General features: G+C 42.4%; 1 protein-coding gene across 1 annotated transcript; it reads left to right on the forward strand.

The window, feature by feature from the left end:
- Positions 1-311: 311 nt before the first annotated feature.
- Positions 312-19,224, forward strand: MYL4 (myosin light chain 4). The gene is made up of 7 exons (XM_040331800.1): positions 312-482; positions 7,107-7,134; positions 10,993-11,142; positions 15,131-15,304; positions 15,979-16,056; positions 16,938-16,978; positions 18,998-19,224. Exons 1-6 carry the CDS (start codon positions 375-377, stop codon positions 16,964-16,966), a joined length of 567 nt encoding a protein of 188 aa, XP_040187734.1. The 5' UTR covers positions 312-374; the 3' UTR covers positions 16,967-16,978; positions 18,998-19,224.
- Positions 19,225-21,316: the final 2,092 nt, after the last annotated feature.

Here is a 21,316-nt window from a genome sequence, read left to right on the forward strand (position 1 = left end):
GGATCTGGCCCAATGGGTTTTTGCACTATGCAAAGTGCAATAATCCATAGCATCCAATCAGATCAGAGAATGATACCGTTTGACGCTATTAGTGTACATAGTCCTTTGAAGAAAGCACAGCTGTGACTGCATGGAGAATGAATGACAGCCTGCCAGCAATGCTGAGGGTGTGTGGCAGGGCTGGTGTTAATACGTGAGCGGAGCCAGGGGCTGATAACAATGAATACTTGTGTCCTGTAGGGCATCTCTCTGTCAGGCTTCCTTTTATAGTAACACAGCTCCCACTCCTTGCATATAAGAGGGAGCAGAGTGACCACCCTGGCTCTGTCATTCCTGTCCTCTTCTCATCCCCAAGCCGTCCTCACTCACACATCATGGCCCCCAAGAAGCCTGAACCAAAGAAGGAAGCCCCCAAGGCGGCACCGGCACCTCCTGCCCCAGAGCCCCCAAAGGAGGTTGTCTTTGACCCCAAGAGTATCACGGTGAGTACTGATGAACGAAAGGGGATGCTGATACTTGGGAAAATTGCGGAGTTACCATCAATTTCTGATTTATTGCGACGTGATTTCTGATAAATTGATTTCCTAACAAAATTTCCTAAATTCAAAATTTCACTCAGGTGTTTGCTTAGGCAAAGATTTGCTTGGAAAGCACCAAAATAACCAAAAAAAAATAAAAATAAACTTAACTAAAAAAAAAAAATTTTTTTTTTAGTTAAGTTTATGTTTTTGTTTTTTCCTTTTTATGTGTATGTGATCATTATTTGTGTACTGTCATTTTACTTTCTTATTTTTATTTATTTTTTTCTTTCTGTGGAAAAAAAAATGTAAACTAATTGAAGACCTAAAGAAGAGATTCCTCATTTCTTCTTTAAGGTCTTCAATTAGTTTACATTTTTTATTTATTTATTTAATTTCTTTTTTATTTATTTTTTTACACATGTGTTTATTATTTGTGTACTGTCATTTTACTTTTTTATTTTTATTTGTTTTTTTCTTTCTGTGGAAAAAAAAATGTAAACTAATTGAAGACCTAAAGAAGAGATTCCTCATTTCTTCTTTAAGGTCTTCAATTAGTTTACATGTTTTATTTATTTATTTAATTTCTTTTTTATTTATTTTTTTACACATGTGTTTATTATTTGTGTACTGTCATTTTACTTTTTTTTTTTTCTTTCTGTGGAAAAAAAAATGTAAACTAATTGAAGACCTAAAGAAGAGATTCCTCATTTCTTCTTTAAGGTCTTTAATTAGTTTACATTTTTTATTTATTTATTTAATTTCTTTTTTATTTCTTTTTTTACACATGTGTTTATTATTTGTGTACTGTCATTTTACTTTTTTATTTTTATTTCTTTGTTTATGTTTTTCTTTCTGTGAAAAAAATGTAAACTAATGATGCTCTTTTATTTTACACAAGAGCAATTCCAATAGCAGAGATACCATCGCTTTATGATTTCCAGGGCTTTAAAGAATAGTGATTTCTGATTGATTTCCCAACAAAATTTCCAAAATTCTCAATGTTCGCTAAGGAAAAAATTAGCTTGGAAAGCAAGAAAAAAAATATTTTTTTTTTTTTTAGTTAAGTTTATTTATTTGTTTTCCTTTTTTTTGTTTATGTGATCATTATTTGTGTACTGTCATTTTTCTTTTTTATTATTATTTGTTTGTTTATGTTTTTCTTTCTGTGAAACAAATGTAAACAAATGATGCTAAGGCTGCATTCACACCTGAGCGTCGGTCGTTTTTTCGGGTGTTTTTTTCTGGCGTTTTGTCGCGCATATTCATGCTTATTTGCGCGTTTGCATACAGCGTCGTCCGACGTTTTTTGTACTTCGACGTTTTTTATTTTAGCCAATAGGAAAAATGATCATCTTTTCATCACTTGTTGCTATGTTGGTAGATTTTTTTAATCTTCTGCCTGGGTGAAAAGTTCTATTGATTAAAGCGACAAAACGCCGATAGCAAACGCTTGTTGTCGCGCTAGTCGCTTGAATCGAGCGTTTCCATTACTTTCTATGGGAAATGGAAACGCTCAAAAACGACCAAACCGCCCGATACGCGCGACAAAAAAGGGGTTGGAACTTGTTTGAGCTTCAGTCGTTCAGCGTCAGGCGTATTGGCGAGAATAATGTATTTTTTCCCCTCTAGCGTATTTGAGCGTCGCGCTTCAGGCGACAAAACGCTCAGGTGTGAATGCAGCCTAAAGAAGAGATGAGGAGCTCTTTATTATTTTATTTTACACAAGTCCAATACTGTAGCAGAGTTACCATCGCTTTCTGATTTCCAGAGCTTTAAAGGATAGGATGAGCAAAGTGATTTGATAAATTGATATCCCAACAAAATTTCCAAAATTCTCAATTTCACTCAGGTGTTTGCTTAGGCAAAAATTAGCTTTTTCTTTATTTTTGTAAGGTTTTTTTTTTTATGTATGTGATCATTATTTGAGTACGGTAATTTTACTTATTACTTTTTTTTTTTTGTTAAAAAAAAAAAAGTAAAATAATAATTCTAAAGAAAAGACTGTGCTTCTTTTTTTTTTTTTTTACACAAGAGCCAGGATAGTTGGATGGATTTTCTGTAACCTGCAGGAGCCATTTAAAAAAAAAAAAAAAAAACCCACCAAAAGCCACATTTGCTTTGCCTTCTCTCATGCCCCGTACACACGATCACTTTTTGTGATGAAAAAAAATGACATTTTTAAAAACGTCATTTAAAATGATCGTGTGTGGGCTTCACATCATTTTTTGTCTTCTGAAAAAGGACCAAAAAAAAATTCGAACATGCTTCAATTTTTTATGTCATTTTTTTAAATGTCATTTTTTTGTGTCATAAAAAATGATCGTGTGTGGGCAAAAACTACGTTTTAAACCCGCACATGCCCAGAAGCAAGTTAGGAGACAGGAGGTAAAACTACCATTCATAATGGAGTAAGCACATTCATCACGCTGTAACAGAGAAAAAAGCGCGAATCGTCTTTTACTAACAAGTAACCAGCTTAAGGCTGCATTCACACCTAAGCGTAGCTTGTTTGGTCGCTTTTTCTGGCGTTTTTTTTCCGGCGTTTTGTCGCACGTATTCATGCGTATTTGCGCGTTTGCATACAGCGTCGTCCAAAGTTTTTGTACTTCAGCATTTTTTATTTTAGCCAATAGGATAAATTATCATCTTTTCATCACTTGTTGCTATGTTGGTAGATTTTATTTATCTTCTGCCTGGGTGAAATGTTCTATTGATTAAAGCGTCAAAAAGCCCGTAGCAAACGCTCGTTGTCGCGCTAGTCGCTTGAATCGGGCGTTTTCCATTACTTTCTATGGGAAATACAAACGCTCAAAAACGCCCAAACCGCCCGATTTGCGCGACAAAAAAGGGTCCGGAACTTGTTTGAGCTTCGGGCGTTCGGCGTCAAGCGTTTTGGTCTGGAAATGTGAACCATCTCCATAGGGAATAATGTATTTTTTCCCCTCTAGCGTTTTTGAGCGTCGCGCTTTAGGCAACAAAACGCTCAGGTGTGAATGCAGCCTTAGGTGTAATAGTTCAAAACAAAATGAAAAAAAAAAAAAACATGACCTCTTTCTTTCCATCATGCATTCTTTCACACTGATCTCACAATTTGTTCTTCATGTTGTGGGCTGGTGACTACATGCACAGCATTAGTGATCCGAGTGATGGGATCAGCAGGTCACAAATGAAGATTAGAGAAGGATGAACCTATACTATACATGAGAGGCTACAACTGGGACATATATAGACATACAGGAATGTGCAACTGACTGGGAGGAAATTCCAGGCTTATCAGGAAACACTTGCTTTACTATTTATAACATTGTTAGTGGGCTTTGATACTACAAGTATCACTAGAGATATTCAGATGGTAGTCCCAGTTTCTATATTATTTTAGCAAGCAATAAATCAATTGCTGAAGCCTATCCTGTAACTATGAAAAACAAACAAATATATATATATATATATATATATATATATATATATAAAATATATATTTAGTTATTTTTATTTTTTTTGTAACCTGTACAGATTTTTGGTAAAGTGTATTTAAAGACAAAACTTTATTATTATTAATATTATTTTTAATGTAATTATTTTAATTAAAAAAAATATGATAATATATATACTATGGGCCAGATTCAGAGAAGAAGTACGCCGGAGTATCTGCTGATACTCCGGCGTACTTTCAAATTTGCCGCGTCGTATCTTTATTTGTAATTCACAAACAAAGATACAACGGCATTTGGCTAAGATCCGACAAGCGTACGGCTTCGTACGCCTTCGGATCTTAGGATGCAATACTTTGGCGGCCGCTGGGTGGAGATCGCGTCGTTTTTCGCGTCTGGTATGCTCATTAGCTGTTTACGGCGATCCACGAAGGTACGCGCGTTCGTCGCATTCTCTTACGTCGTCGCTAGTCGGCTTTTCGCGTCGCAAAGTTACGGCTGCTATTTAGGTGGTGTAACAATAGACAGCCCATGTTAAAGTATGGCCGTCGTTCCCGCGTCGAATTTCAATTATTATTTTTTTTGCGTAAGTCGTCCGGGATTACGAAAGTACGCAACGCACGTTGCCGTTCAAAACATTACGTCGGGGCGATGTCATTTCGCGCAAAGCACGGCAGGAAATTTAAAAACGGAGCATGCCTGGTACACGCCCCATTTGAATTAGGCGGGCTTGCGCCGGACGGCTTTACGCTACGCCGCCCCAAGTTTACACGCAAGTGCTTTGTGAATTAAGCACTTACGATGAAAACTTGCGGCGGTGTAACGTAAAGGGGATACGTTACGCCGCAGCGCAAGTACGTGAATCTGGCCCTATATTACCAAAAGTATTGAGAAGCCTGCCTTTACACACACGTGAACTTTAATGGCATCCCAGTCTTAGTCTGTAGGGTTCAATATTGAGTTGGCCCACCCTTTGCAGCTATAACAGTCTCAACTCTTCTGGGAAGGCTGTCCACAAGGTTTATGAGTGTGTCTATGGGAATGTTTGACCATTCTTCCATAAGCACATTTGTGAGGTCAGGCACTGATGTTGGACTAGAAGGCCTGGCTCGCAGTCTCCGCTCTAATTCTTTCCAAAGGTGTTCTATCGAGCTGAGGTTAGGACTTTGTGCAGGCAAGGCCAAATTTCTCCACCCCAAATTCGCATATCCATGTCTTAATGGACCTCGCTTTGTGCACTGGTCCAAATAATTTGGTGGAGGGGGGGGTTATGATGTGGTCTTGTTTGTCAGGGGTTTCGCTTGGCCCCTTAGTTCCAGTGAAGGGACCTCTTAAGACGTTTTGGACAATTTTATGCTCCCAGCTTTGTAGGAACAGTGTGGGGATGGCCCCTTCCTGTTCCAACATGACTGCGCACCAGTGCACAAAGCAAGGTCCATAAAGATATGGATGAGTGAGTTTGGAGTGGAGGAACTTGATTGGCCTGAGTCCTGACCTCGCAAATGCGCTTCTGGAAGAATGGTCAGACATTCCCATAGATACTCCTAAACCTTGTGGACAGCCTTCCCAGAAGAGTTGAAGCTTTTATAGCTGCAAAGGGTGGGCCAACTCAATATTGAACCCTAAAGACTAAAGCCCTGTACACGCGATCGGTCCATCCGATGAAAACGGTCATGTTGTGATTAACCGATGAAGCTGGCTGATGGTCAGTTGTGCCTACACACCATCGGTTAAAAAAACGATCGTGTCAGAACGCGGTGACGTAAAACACAACGACGTGCTGAAAAAAACGAAGGTCAATGCTTCCAAGCATGCGTTGACTTGATTCTGAGCATGCATGGATTTTTAACCGATGGACGTGCCTACAAACGATCGTTTTTTTTTTTCTATCGGTTAGGAGTCCATCGGTTAAATTTAAACAATTTGGCATTTTTTTTAACCGATGGCGCCCTCACACAATCGGTTTGGACCGATGAAAATGGCCTAAGACTGGGGTGCCATTAAAGTTCATGTGTGTGTAAAGGCAGGCGTCGCAATACTTTTGGTAATATAGTGTATGATGTATCCCCCGTAACAAAACCATTAAGGGCCCCCATCTCTCCAACCTTCATCTCAAAGCCAGTTCTTCCAGCAGGGCTGAACAAGAGAAATCTTAACGTGTATGCCTAGACAATATCTGGTACTGTCCTGGAAATGCTCAGACCAATAGAGCTAAGCACATTATAGTCAAGAAAGATGTCACAGAGAGGGAAGACCGGTGACACAGTGCTTACTAGTTAGCACATCATCACAACCAATTAAATACTCAGCATTCACTGATCCCGCTGCTGACTGATGCCAATTACACTTCCAGAAAGGGAGAAATAATTATTACTGTAACCCATTACTACAGACTTAGCAAGGAAGGTGCACTTAGAAGGGGCAATTGTTTCAGCACTATTAGCTAGATTCAGAGAGGTTTACGCCGGCGTATCAGTAGATACGCCGTCGTAACTCTGAATCTAAGCCGTCGTACATTTAAGTGTATTCTGCGCCGTCGTATCTTAGCTGTCTAGTTCCGTAAAGTTAGTCGAACAAAAAGCTGGCCTAGCCAATGTTAAGTATGGACATCGTTCCCGCGTTGAATTTTGAAAATTTTACGTTGTTTGCGTAAGTCGTCCGTGAATGGGGCTGGACGTAATTTACGTTCACGTCGAAACCAATACGTCCTTGCGGCGTACTTTGGAGCAATGGCGCATGCGCCGTTTGTTAAAAACGTCAATCACGTCGGGTCACGAGTCATTAACGTAAAACGCGCCCCCCTGTTCCTCGTTTGAATTAGGCGCGCTTAGGCCAGCCCATTTACGCTACGCCGCCGTAACTTAGGAGGCAAGTGCTTTGTGAATACAGCACTTGCCTCTCTGACTTACGGCGGCGTAGAGTATATGCGATACGCTACGCCGGCTCAAAGTTAAGCCAGTCTTGATGCCCCCCCCCCGCAATGTAACTGAATGCTATGTTGTATTCCTGTATAATGTTATCAGTGGGTATCCAATTGTCTGTGTATTCTGATTTGGACAAACATATTGGATAAGAAAACCATATTGATTTAGTATAGTGTTGTCTCTTCATCTAATACAATCAACTAACAGTCATAACTTTCTTTTATCTGCAGATTGAGTACGGCGCTGATCAGATTGAAGGCAAGTCCTTTTTTTATCATAAGTGTTTAAGCATTTTACCACAATTTACATCCTCCAGCTTTAGGTTCATCTAGGTTATAAAAAATGTATTATCCATGTTATAACTCTTTAGGAGGTTCTCTGTTATATACAATTAGATAAATAGGCTAAAGTGTGAATTGTGCTCCTTCATAGGGGAATTGGGCTCCTTTATAGGGGAATTGGGCTCCTTCATAGGGGAATTGGGCTCCTTCATAGGAGAATTGGGCTCCTTCGTAGGGGAATTGGGCTTCTTCATAGGAGAATTGAGCTCCTTCATATGGGAATTGAGCTCCTTCATATGGGAATTGAGCTCCTTTATAGGGGAATTGGGCTCCTTCATAACAACAACTGCATGTGTGTGTTAACAGTGGCGTAGCGTGGGTTGTCAGCGCCCGGGGCAGTGCAAGAGATTTGCACCCCTAACCTGCGGATTTTTAGCACTCTGTGTGAAAATTGGATGACGAAGAGTTACCTTAAACTCCATGGCTCAAAAACAGAACTTCTCCTGTTTCACGCCAACCGAAAGAGATTTTCCGCACCAACATAAACACCGCCGCCCATTCTGGGACAAACCAAGCACCAAAGTCAAAAGTCTCGGAGTCATTTTTGACACCCACATGACAATGGATGCACAAATAGGGTCAGTAGTCAGCGGATCGCACCATCTGCTGCGCCTACTACGTAGACTCGTTCCCTTTATCCCGAAAGAAGACATAGCAGTCGTGGTGGGAACAATTATAAACTCCAGACTCGACTATGCAAATGCCCTTTACCTCGGACTCCCAAAATACCAAATCACTCGTCTGCAAGTCGTTCAAAATACGACCGCTCGACTCGTGACTGGGAAAAAAACATGGGAATCAATCTCGTCTTCATTGAGATCCCTTCATTGGTTGGCAGTAAACGGAATTACTTTTAAGGCACTCTGTCTGACGTATAAGTGTGTTCAAGGAAATTCCCCCCAATATCTATGCGAAAAATTAAAAAGCCACAACCCCAATCGCGTTCTCCGATCTACTCCAGATACCCAAAGCCAGATACAAGTCCAAAGGAGAACAAAGATTTGCAGTCCAAGGACCTAGACTATGGAACGCTCTACCAACCAGCATTCGAATGGAGGTTGAATCACCTGGCCTTCAGAAAAAAAATGTAAAACCCATCTTTTCTGAAGGCAAAAGGACAGTAGGGAACGGATACTAAGCGCCCATAGGCGATTCAGTTTGCATGTGTTGCGCTATACAAGTTTCTCACTCACTCAAAAAATCTGCAGCTATGTAATTCTCTGTAAAATGCAATGAAGTATGACTACCCGGAGAATGTGTACAGAACGCCCCCTTTTAGAAACATAATTTCCTTATAGTGTGATTGGCTCACTGGTTTTGCCAGAAGTCTGCACTAAGATACAAGTCAGATTTCAGGCATCCCCTGCAACAAAAATTTCATTTTTGGTAAGATACTGCCAATAGGAAATCATGTCTAATAGGATGCAGACCTTGTAATTTTACTCATTATAGCCCTACAGGTGCAGCAGCTGATTGATAATAATGAAACCACTCCAATTAGATTAACTTATCACATGGGCACAGAAAAACACACATGGATTTCTTCAGAATAACAAAAGTAAAAAATCTGCAACAAAGTTTGTTAAAATCCTTGTAATGTGCATAGGTCACCCAGAGGGGAATGTTTTTTTTTCCCTTAATCTTTAACTATTTTAATTTAAGAGTTTATAACACATGGTGCTTTAGCAAATGATTGTCACCCAGTTAGACTTTAGATGCCCGTTAATTATGGATACTGTAGCAGGAATAATGGCACAGCCATGACAGACAAATCTCCAGCAACGTCTGGGGATTAAGGGGCTAATGAAGAATCTGGAATGAGGAGAATGCCCAATGGAATAATTGTAACGCATGTATAATGTATATTGTAGTAACATGATACCATAGAGTCTAATTGCCGTGGCAAGGGATACCTCCCAGCTGTCTAGAATATTCCATGGAGGTCATGGTGTTGACATAATGCAACTTGTTTTCCTAGAGTACAGTCCTTGGTAGAACGGAAACTATGTATTTAAGTGGATATGTACTTTAAAGAAAGAGACAAGGTTCTCTTGAAGTCCATTCTCCACCAGCTTGCATGGAATGTTCTTCTACTGGGTGAGTGTAGGTCTAAATAATGTGAAAGCTCCATGGCAGACAGTATCAGAGCTTACACAGGGTTAATGTCATCTCCACCCCCCTCACATGTCAGAGATTAGATCTGGCGATAGGTCATCTAAGAGTAAGCACTGCATCCTGGGAGGAAGGAAAGGATAGTCTGATGCACTAACTAATTGCAATGGCTCTAACAGATGAATGAAACAGCAGGGAAGAGCAATAAAGATGCCTAATGGGGGCAGGAGGAGCTTTTAAGAGAACCTGTTGCTTTAGCCTGAATGGTCAATGTAACGGAATGGCCCGTGACACCCAGAGACCTTTGAAGGATGTGGGGTACTCCTGTGCCAGCGTCACTAATGACTCTTGGGTCTAGGGTCATCCTATGCTCCTTTTGGGCATAGTATGGCTGAGAAATGATAATTCATGTTTTGCAGGATATCTTGAAATATTACAAGTTGTTCCTTATGAACAGGTCAATAGACTCCTAAGATATTCCATTGTCCATTGTGTGATGCTAATACTGTTTTGTGTCTATTGTACTAATTAAGTCTGTAAAGGTCAGATGTCTAACTTTTAGGTGTTAATTGAGCCCGGCTCCTGAAAGACATTTCATTGTGTGATACTAATGACACTGTTTGTGTGAAAAGTCTATCAATGATAATATGTGATGTGAATAGCAGGTGAGAGTCACAACGTCTGACTTCTCAGGTGTAGTAATTAGGTCATGTTAATTATGTCAGACCGGTGCCGAAAAGTTTGTGGGATGTGTAATTGAAGCCCCATTGTGTGATGTAGGGGGTGGAGAGTTTCATTGTCCCTGTAACTACTGCAGCATGCTTTTTGGTGTATAAAAGACTGAGTTTTACCATTAAAAGGAGTCATTCATTTGGGGACCAGAAAGAACAGAGCTTGTGTCTCGTCTTAATTCTGGGGGAATGGATTGTGTCTGTTGGATGGTTGGAGTGTCGGATAAGCTGTCTTGGGTTGGTGGAATGGGAAATCGTAAACGGTGGTGACCGTTAGGCCTCGTACACACGGCCGAGGAACTCGACGTGCCAAACACGTCGAGTTCCTTGGCGAGTTCAGCCCTGAAGCCGCCGAGGAGCTCGGCGGGCCGAGAGCTCCCATAGAACAACGAGAAAATAGAGAACATGTTCTCTATTTTCTCGACGAGTTCCTCGGCGGCTCCATCGGGCCGAAAGTGTACAGACGACAGAGTTTCTCGGCAGAATCAGGCTCTGACAGAGTTTCTCGCCGAATTCTGCCGAGCAACTCTGTCGTGTGTACGAGGCCTTACAGTCAAAGTGACAGATTCTCTATCAAAAAGCATACCAGCATTTTGGAAGCAGGAACCATAAGGGTGCCTTGTCCTGCTTGGTCCATATTACCCAACTGTCTATTCCACTACAGACCGGGCACTTCTAGGTCAGAAGACACCCCTCTCCTAGCTGTCTCCCCAGCTCAGAATCCATTCCCAAGACCCAAGTCCTGTTAAACAGAGAAGGCAGAAGCTTGCTTAACTCTACATAGGTTCAACTTTAAAGAAAGCCAAACTTTGCACAGGAATTCTTGTGGGAGCTGTGATGGCCAAGGAGGTGTAACTACCTACCATATAAAAACTGCACTTGTTCAGAGATCTATCAGTAGCAATTATACTTTTCACTCCTCCTATTTCCAGAATTCAAAGAAGCCTTCCAGCTGTTTGATCGTACCCCCGGAGGAGAATTGAAGATCACCTATGGACAATGTGGAGATGTATTGAGGGCTCTGGGACAGAATCCCACCAATTCAGAGGTGTTGAGGGTCTTGGGAAGACCCAAACCAGAAGGTGAGTGAGTTGTTTTCTGCGGATGGCACAGACATAATTGTTGGGTGGTTTATACGTAGTTTAGAAAGGGGTTTGGAATGCCGAACAAAAGGGAAAATGTCATCTATGTGAGATCATGGTTGCATCATGTCCTTTATCGGAAGTGATTCTAGTTAATAACCATGAAACCATAGAGAACCAGGGCAGGAGGAAAAGGCCAGAGCCACAATAGGAATTATATCCATATACAGTATAGCACAGGCTATCCCCTGGGGTGTGAGACGCCGTTTTCATCTTGAGGTCTTTTTAACCAAAACCTTTTGGCCATTCTACACTGGACGGTCTACACTGATACTGTATATGGATATAATTCCTATTGTGGCTCTGACCATTTCATAACCCTGAACTAATCAACACTCTGGGAATTATCTTTTTTTTTTTTATTATTTACATTGGTCCTGTTTAGTTAAATTTTAAATTTGTAATTTCTCGCTTCTGAAGGGATCCTGGGGATGCAGAAATTCACTGTAGTAGTTTGTGCTACATACAGTCAGTGCTGTTCCTTTCATCATGCTTTGAGTGACCTGTCTTCTGTATACTGAACACAGGGGGGTCACTCGCTTGCCATAACCACTACCAATCAGAGAATGTCTTGTATTTTTTTAATGAATTCAAGGTGCTATCTGATTGGATAGGGTGGAGAGGAGATGAGATCAACATTTCCACCTAGTCCAACCAGAGAATACCTTGTATTCATTGAAAAAATACAGGGCGTTCTCTGCCGAGTGAGCGACCAAGTTCAGTATACAGATGGCAATTCACTTGGGCAGCACCCAGAAGAGACTGCATATTTTCGCTGGCCGCTAGGGGCGTGTACGCTGATTTACGCCTAGAAATATGTAAATCAGCTAGATACGCCTATTCAAGAACGTACGCCCGGCCGACGCAGTACAGATACGCCGTTTACGTTAGGCTTTTTCCGGCGTAAAGTTACCCCTGCTCTATGAGGCGTAGATGAGGCGTACCAATGTTAGGTATGGACGTCGGAACAGCGTAAAATTTTTCACGTTTTACATTGTTTGCGTAAGTCGTTCTTGTGGGTTAATTTGGAGCATGCGCACTGGGATACTTTCACGGACGGCGCATGCGCCGTTCGTAAAAAGCGTCATTTACGTGGGATCACATAACATAACACACGCCCACATCTTCCACATTTGAATTAGACGGGCTTACGCCGGCCTATTTACGCTATGCCGCCGCAACTTTGGTTTGAGAATACTGCATTTGCCTGTCAAAGTTGCAGAGGCGTAATGTAAATAGAATACGTTACGCCCGCACAAAGATGCGCGCTTCTACATGAATCCGGGCCTCAGTTTTTTATAAATCACAGCCGTAGAATGGGCAGCAAGGAACAGCACAAGATCTACCATATAAATAGTATTGCTTTTGTAAAATGATATGCAGGTCCCAAGGATTTCTGGCTCAATGTGACATACCTTCCATGTTGAACAAACGCTCAGCCTTGCCCACCTGGCGTTAGGGCTCTTTCTATTTCAGCAGTAGGGATTAATGCCCCTCAAGGCCTGAGAACAGAGGGAAGGGTGGGCACCACGCCGAGAGGCCTTTATGGAATTGTGGGTATTTCACTCAACCTATTTGTAGGAGGTGTAATCATTGCTATACTCAGAGGAATTAAATTCCCAGTATTAGGAGTACAGACCAGGCCCATACCATGAAGAGAGTTACATTCCCAATGCGGACCCAGGGGAGGGCGAGTGACATTTCAGTAAGCTGTGGTATGTGTGCTATTAATTGTGAATGCAGTCAATGCTGGGGGCACAGAAAATCTTAGATACCGAGGTCACAAATGGTCACTTCTAAGACTTTAGATTTAGCGACTTAATACCCAAAGTCTGCCAGTTGTCTCGCTGTAGATCCCAGTCGGATATACAATACTCTAAAGCATATTCAAAATACAATACAGCTTAAATCATAGCCCTTTAAAGGACTACATCAATCTATCAAGGCAAGGACTATAGAGAAGGTGGATCAAGGCCAAGACAACTGCCATAAGGCAAACCTGTAATAAGAGAAATTGGTGACGTCTCCTTCTGGAAATTCGAATTGCCTGGCTGTCATGCCAATAGCTGTCACTGACCCAAAATAAGATCTTTATACTTGTTCAAGATCAGTGGCTCAAATAAAAAATAAAAATGTAATCTACACTGGCTTTTTAATTCTTTGGTGGCATTTTCTGAACCCGGATTTCCTGCTCTGGTTACCTACAGCATCCTATATAAGAAGATATCACTGTTCTTCCTGAATTTTTAACTACCGTATTTATCGGGGTATTGCGCGCTCCGGCGTATAGCGTGCACCCCCAAAGTGGACCCGCATTCCTGTGAAAAAAAGATTTTAGTACTTACAGTTTTGGTGTCTTGCGCGGCGTCCATCGGCGGCCTCGTGGGGTCCGGCGTCCGTCTGTGGCTTCGGTGGTGTCCTCGTCGGGTCCGGCGTCCTTCTGCGGTGTCCTCCCTGCTCGATCTCCGCTTCCCGCGCTGAGTTTGAACTACTGCGCCGGCATATACCGAGCGCAGTACACTTGTGTATAGTTGGGCAGGCTCGTCTCCTCTCGCGGTCACGTCCAGTGCGTCCTGTACGTCCAGGACGTGACTGCGAGAGGAGCCGAGCCTGCCCGACTATACACGAGTGTACTGCGCTCGGTATATGCCGGCGCAGTAGTTCAAACTCGGCGCAGGAAGCGGGTATCGGCGTATATCGCGCACCCACGATTTTTCCTTGAATTTCAGGGCAAAAAAATGTGCGGTATACGCCGATAAATACGGTACCCGTATTTATAGGCATATAACACGCACAGGCGTATAACACACACCTTCATTTTAAGAGGGGAGTTTCAGGAAAAAAACTTAAAATTTAAATAAAGAACTTTTAAGCAAAACAAGGGTCAGTGCCCATTATTGAAGCCTGATCAATGCCCACCTGCAGCTTCACAATTGCCCGTCAATGCAGCTTGATTAATGCCCATCTGCAGCCTAGGGTGCCCACGTTTCCCGGGACTGTCCCGCAATTAACATGTCTGTCCTGGGTCCCCAGGCACCTTCATTCTGGGACAATACAATGTGTGGGCATGTGAAGCCCAGTTCCTTTTTCTTCCTGGTTTTCAGGGAAAGCTGCATTCTGGGCGATTTTTAGGCACAGTAATGTCCAGAGACTCCTGGGAAATGAGTCTCATCATTTCCCAGGAGGCAATGGGGTCTTAGGACAGGAAGTTGAACCACCTAGGACCAGGAACTAGGCAGAGTACGAAATCTGCCTAGTAACAGCCAGATAGAAGTGAGTAAAAATAATTGTTTTTTGTACATTAAAGGCAAGCTGTTAATAGAAAGTTCATCTTTAGGGTGGAACTCCGCTTTAACCATTCAGGGAGTGAGAGAATGTCTCCCAAATGGCTACAGAAACTGTGAAAGAAACCCGTTTAAAGTTTTAGCTCTTCACCACTTTTTTGGAAAGGGTTTTGGCTGGAATTATGCTTTAAGTTACAACAAATATTAAACAAAAATAAGCCACTGGGTGATTTAACTTACCAGCATTCACCCAACAGCAAAATATCTGTTTTGGGTGGCCTATATATTTTTCTATTACCGTATATACTGGAGTATAAGCCGATTTTTTCAGCATATTTCTTTGTGCTGAAAATGCCCCCCTCGGCTTATACTCGAGTCACCCTTTTGTGCCTGATCTCCTAGAATTTGGGGACCTTAGGTCCCCTGGACCCCGAACTTGGCACACATATAGACCCACTCTTCCTCTACAAGTATCCAAAGTTTGTTGTCTGGGGGACCTACAGCTGGGGAGCACCATTTTTTTGTGCTAAAATTAGGTGCCTCAGCTTATTTTCGGGTCGGCTTATACTCGTATATACGGTAATTAAAATGTATTTAATTCTAATTAAGCAAGTTAACCTCAGACTTCTGTTTCTGCATTTCAGAATTAAATACCAAACTGTTGGACTTTGAGACCTTCCTTCCAATGCTCCAGCACATCTCTAAAAGTAAGGACCAGGGCTCCTTTGAGGACTTTGTGGAAGGACTTCGTGTTTTTGACAAAGAAAGCAATGGCACTGTAATGGGAGCTGAACTGCGTCACGTTTTGGCCACTTTGGGTAAGTCACAGCATCTTGCCCCCTCATAATAAAAGGACAGTTAAAGGATTTGGAATGGGTCAATCTGGTATATGAAAAACACCATTTTTAGTTTGATAAAGAGGCTTGAAACCACTTCCTTCGTCAGGTCCTATGAAGAGCAACATGGCCTAGGACTGCTTTTTGTAGAAAAGTCACTGCGTGTATATAACATGTGTGTTCTAATGGCACAGTTTGCAGATGATAGATGTAAGCAATGTGGTGCCAAGTGTAAATTCACATTAACAATGTCAAACAAAATTCACCAGACTATTAATCCCCTAAACCATGTTGGAACTATCTGGATAAAAATGGATTAACCATATACTGGTTTGACCCACCATTGTTTCTATGGTGCTCCATGTGTCTCCTCTTTTTTATGGTTGCACCCAAGTTTCTCTGGTTAGACCATGGATTCCTTTGGTTTTGTAAACAGCCTTGCTAAAAATGTATCCACTTCTGGGACTTTTAGAACACTTTAGCATAATGTACCTTGGTATCAGCATCCAGTGATGCTTTTTTCCACATTGCCTATTGTTTGTCTTCTCAGAACGGCCAACATCAGTCATTTCAATGTACCCCCACTAGATGCAACGCGTGCTAAAGCTTGTATTCTTCAGAAACCACCAGGGTTTTCTTTTCTCTGTCCCACATAGGTGAGAAGCTACAGGAGAGTGAAGTGGAGCAGCTCCTAGCAGGGCAAGAAGATGCCAACGGATGCATCAACTATGAAGGTAAACCACCACATACAGGCCTGCCACTGGCCCCAACAGACATCTTTATATTCTTTGTTTTGCTGAATTGTTGGTTATTGTTTCTAAATTCAAAAAAATACTTTTTTAGCTGTACTTATTTTGTGTCTTAAGCTGGCCATACATTATATCAGCAGAAGTTGCCCAAAGGGTGGCGGTGAAGAGCTGAAAAACCACATGATTTGGTGTATGTTGGCTGAAAATGTTGTGCCGTGTGTATGCAGAACAAGTTCACGGCCAACGCCCCTTTGCACAAAAATCCACGGATTTGTCCGATGGAAGTCCGATCGTATGTAAGAGGCTTAAGAGTTAAGGTGTGGAGTCACGTGGCTGCTCCATAAACTGCCCGACACCATGCTCATAATACACCTTGTAACAGCATTAAACAACAGAGCCCCAAGGTTGTTTAGAATTCTATTTTAAAAAAAAACTGTAGAACCAGAACAATTGAAAAGTGTGTGGGCACCCAGAGGAGTACATACCTGCAAGAGCCTCAAGAAGACTACAGATACAACCAAATGCTAGACCAAAGTGAAGACAATTTTGTAGGTCCTTTAAACAGTTTTTCTTTAACTGTGGGGATGTTATGCGCACTCAGGAGCTGGAAGTTATCAGCAGGAAGTCAGGCAGTAATGACTGTCAGACCTCAGTTGGCCCCTCACTCCCAGCTTAAAAAATAGACACAAGCAAGGTAAATAAAAATACACGTCAGTCTAATAAATTAAGACTGATTATTCAGTTGCGGCAGCAGCCCTGTTGTAGATGATTCACTGTAAGACAGTCTAGCATATTTTATTAATACTTGTGTAAAGAACAAAGTAAAGTGATATATTAATCTCACATTCATTTTTATTTTTTCTTAGCTTTCATCAAGCACATCATGTCAGGATGAAGAGACAATACGGTATGTGTTCCCAAAGTCCCTACTTGCTGTGACGTTCCCTACTACTAACAGTAACATTTCAGGGGGTGTGTGACACTTGTAACCCCTGGAACATCTCATATTGCCTTTTCTAAGCCCAATGGGAATTTACAGCACCTTCTGACCTTGGCAACAGGGTATGAAAATACCAAGCCCTCTACGATACCCATATAAATCGTTTTCTTTTTTTCCATTTTGGATAAAAATGGAAAGGGGTCAGAACTTCAGTCAGGTTTTTGTTGATATTCCTTCTCTCTCTCTCTCTCTCTCTCTCTCTCTCAAAATTTTGATTCTCTCTCTCTCTCTCTCTCTAAATTCTGCCCCTCTCCCTCTCTCTCTCAAAATTCTGCCTACAAGTGCTATGGATTTTTTGATCTTGAGTTATAACCATCTGTAGAGTACATTAGATTCCCGGCAGTGTAGCATAGAGTTATAGCCATCTGTAGGGTACTTTAGGTTCCCAGCAGTGTAGCATAGTCATGGCCATCTGTAGAGTACATTAGGTTCCCGGCAGTGTAGCATAGAGTTATAACCATCTGTAGAGTACATTAGGTTCCCGGCAGTGTAGCATAGAGTTATAGCCATCTGTAGAGTACATTAGGTTCCCGGCAGTGTAGCATAGAGTTATAACCATCTGTAGGGTACATTAGGTTCCCGGCAGTGTAGCATAGAGTTATAGCCATCTGTAGGATACATTAGGTTCCCGGCAGTGTAGCACAGATTTATAAACATCTGCAGGGTACATTAGGTTCCCGGCAGTGTAGCATAGAGTTATAACCATCTGTAGAGTACATTAGGTTCCCGGCAGTGTAGCATAGAGTTATAACCATCTGTAGAGTACATTAGGTTCCCGGCAGTGTAGCATAGAGTTATAGCCATCTGTAGAGTACATTAGGTGACCGGCGGTGTAGCACAGATTTATAAACATCTGTAGGGTACATTAGGTTCCCGGCAGTGTAGCATAGAGTTATAACCATCTGTAGAGTACATTAGGTTCCCGGCAGTGTAGCATAGAGTTATAGCCATCTGTAGGGTACATTAGGTTCCCGGCAGTGTAGCATAGAGTTATAACCATCTGTAGAGTACATTAGGTTCCCGGCAGTGTAGCATAGAGTTATAACCATATGTACAGTACATTAGGTTCCCAGCAGTGTAGCATAGAGTTATAACCATCTGTAGGGTACATTAGGTTCCCGGCAGTGTAGCATAGAGTTATAGCCATCTGTAGAGTACATTAGGTTCTGGCAGTGTAGCATAGAGTTATAACCATCTGTAGAGTACATTAGGTTCCCGGAATGTCATCTGCACACCAAGGATTCCTCTAAAATAGCCCACAGCTTTATTATTGTGGTCACATGGTAAACATCAGGCAACGTTTCAGCGCCAAAGCAACGCAGGGCCCCTTCTTCAGGCCTGACGAAGAGGCCCTGTGTGGCTCCAAAACTTTGCCTGATGGTTACCATGTGACCACGAAAATAAAGCTATGGGCCCTTTTTGAGAAATCCTTGGTGTGCTGATGACATTTCTTCACTTGGATCATCTACAGTTTCCAGCCTGTGGTCATTACAGTACCCAGTAATATCAAATAGCCACTTTCAGGAACGTGTACATGAGGAATATTGCGTATAAACATCTTTAGGGTACATTATAATACCATCAGTGTAATATAGAGTTATAAACATCTGTAGGATACATTAGGTTCTCACCACGGTATTATAGAGTAATAAACATCTGTAGGGTACATTATGTTCTTACCAGTGTACCAGAGAGTTAAACACATCTGTAGGATACATTAGATTACCCCCAATTTACCATAGAGTTCTAAACATCTGTAGAGTACATAAGGGTCCCCCACAATATACCAGAGAGTTTAAACATCTTTAAGGTATATCTGGTTCTCATCGTCTACCGAAAAGGCTTTATATATAAAATACATATAAAAAAGCTTTTAAACATTAATCACATGTACTCTAAAAAAATAACATTCTTCCTGTTTTATAGGTTCCTGCAGATTATCCCACAGTCCCAATTGCCCTACTGACCCTTCTGAGAAGAGCCAGAAGATGCATTACCCGAGCTGTTTGTAGCATGCCTCTCCAATGTGGAAGTCCTGAAGTCCTTGTAAATAATCTCATGTTTTGTTGAAGTGCCATATGAGATTGTAAATTTATTTGGGACTTTTTTCTCCGGTGGTGACTTTTCACCAAATAAATTTCACAGGAAAACAAGCTTGTGTCATCTAATTCATTGTTTTTAGTAGTCCATGTTAAGATTTAAGGTGCCCATGCACTAAGAGCAAGGGTAGATCCATGAAACGGGTTAAAGCAATTGTTCATTTGCTAATGAGTTGAGAGGTATCTTATCATAGCGCGGTCTTACCCCGAAGGGTCCAGATGTGCTTAGCGGAGTTCCCAGGAACTAGGAGCTGCAAAGAGCAGCAAAAGGGATGAAATCAGAAAGGCTACGCAGGGAAGGCTTGCACAAAAAGCCAAATCTTCAATAACCCGTGGAAGACCGAGATAGTGGGGGCCTCCTGGAGCTCGGCAGGGAGGCTATTCCACAGTACGGCACTCTGGTGGGAAAAAGCTTGACCCACTTGGGCACCGAGGTGTAGAGGAGATCTCTTCCGGTTGATCTAAGTGATCTGCCAAGAGCTTGTTTATGAAAACGAGAGCAAAGGTAGCTCGGGGCAAGGCCATCCTGCCTTAAATAAGGTGCGATAGTGGACCGGCAGCCAGTGCAAGGCACGGAGGACAGGGGTGATATGATCCCTCATCGGGACATCCATAAGTAGCCTTGCCGCGGCATTTTGTATAAGTTGAAGCTTCTGCACTATCATCTTTGGCAGTCCCAGATAAAGTGAATTGCAGTAGTCTAGGCAGCTGCTTATCGTGGCACAGATGACGGTTTTCCTGGCCGGGAGATCCAGATATTTAAACAACATGGTATGAAGAATGGAACAATGGTATGAAGAAAACATGGCTGTGCCAAAGTCAACATGTTCATTCAGTTAACCTTGTTCTCTGTAATCCTGCACTCTCTGTTCTTCTAACATGCTCACTATGAGGACACAGTAGGATGAAACCTGTATGTTGTATATCATCTGCACCATCAATCAGCCCCTTACCTAGTACTTGCATAATTAGTCAGGTTGAAAAAAGACACAAGTCCAACTAGTTCAACTTGTTGGTCAGCTTTGGCTGATCATGAGGAGAGAGGTCCGCCAGGCCTTTTGGCTAGGTGGGCCCAGGGCTGCTGATAAGGTAGTACAGCTGATCCTCCATTACCGGGCCCCATCAGTTCAAAAGGGGGCCCAGGCACCTGCCGAGCAGGAGGGCTAGCTGTTCTGCCTTATTGCTGACATAGATCCTCCCCCTGCAGCACTGCCAGCTTCTACTACTCTTTCTCCTTCCAGCTGCACTGCAGGGGGATCAGTTCTAGTATCTGCGCCCCCACCCTTTACTGTAAAAGACCCATATGTGGCCCCTCTTCCACCTGCTATTCAAGCACCCCTTCCACCTGCTGCATGGGCCCCTCTGTGTGCCCCCCTATAACTTGCCTGGGCCCCCCTGCATGCCTTTTCCCTCTCAGGGATGTCTCTCCTTTCCTCTCTTGCTGTCAGCTGCTGAGGGCACACAGGGGGATTGTTGTAGGATGTGAAGTGGGGGGGGGGGGGGGGAATATTATTTATTTACCAGCCCCTTCAGTCCGGAATGAACACAGTGAGAGATCAGTAAGGCTCGCTCCGGTGTTTATTCATCACTTAAAGTGGGAGTTCACCTGAATTTTTTTTTTAACCTTAGATTAATGCTCATTTTGTCAAGGGGAATCGGGTAGTTTTTTTAAAATCTAAGCATTACTTACCGTTTTAGAGAGCGTTCTTCTCCGCCGCTTCCGGGTATGGTCTTCGGGACTGGGCGTTCCTATTTGATTGACAGTCTTCCGACAGGCTTCCGACGGTCGCATACATCGCGTCACGAGTAGCCGAAAGAAGCGGAACGTTGGTGCGGCTCTATACGGCGCCTGCGCACCGACGTTCGGGTACTTTCCGAAAATCGTGACGCGATTAATGCGACCGTCGGAAGCCTGTCGGAAGACTGTTAATCAAAAAGGAACGCCCACTCCCGAAGACCATACCCGGAAGCGGCGGAGAAGATCGCTCTCTAAAACGGTAAGTACTGCTTCGTTTTTAAAAAAACTACCCGATTCCCCTAGACAAAATGAGCATCAATCTAAGGTTAAAAATTAACTTTTCGGGTGAACCTCCACTTTAAGCATAGTAAACTATGTTTACTATGCTTAAGCTTGTGAATGAACAGG

This window comes from Rana temporaria, chromosome 12, assembly GCF_905171775.1.
Source record: "Rana temporaria chromosome 12, aRanTem1.1, whole genome shotgun sequence".
In the NCBI taxonomy this organism is placed as follows: Eukaryota; Metazoa; Chordata; class Amphibia; order Anura; family Ranidae; genus Rana; species Rana temporaria.

Coding starts and splice junctions, on each gene's coding strand:
- MYL4 (XM_040331800.1), top strand. CDS start 375: ATGGCCCCCAAGAAGCCTGAACCAAAGAAGGAAGCCCCCAAGGCGGCA. Junction 7,135..10,992: donor CGGCGCTGATCAGATTGAAG/GCAAGTCCTTTT, acceptor TCCTATTTCCAG/AATTCAAAGAAGCCTTCCAG. Junction 15,305..15,978: donor TCACGTTTTGGCCACTTTGG/GTAAGTCACAGC, acceptor TGTCCCACATAG/GTGAGAAGCTACAGGAGAGT.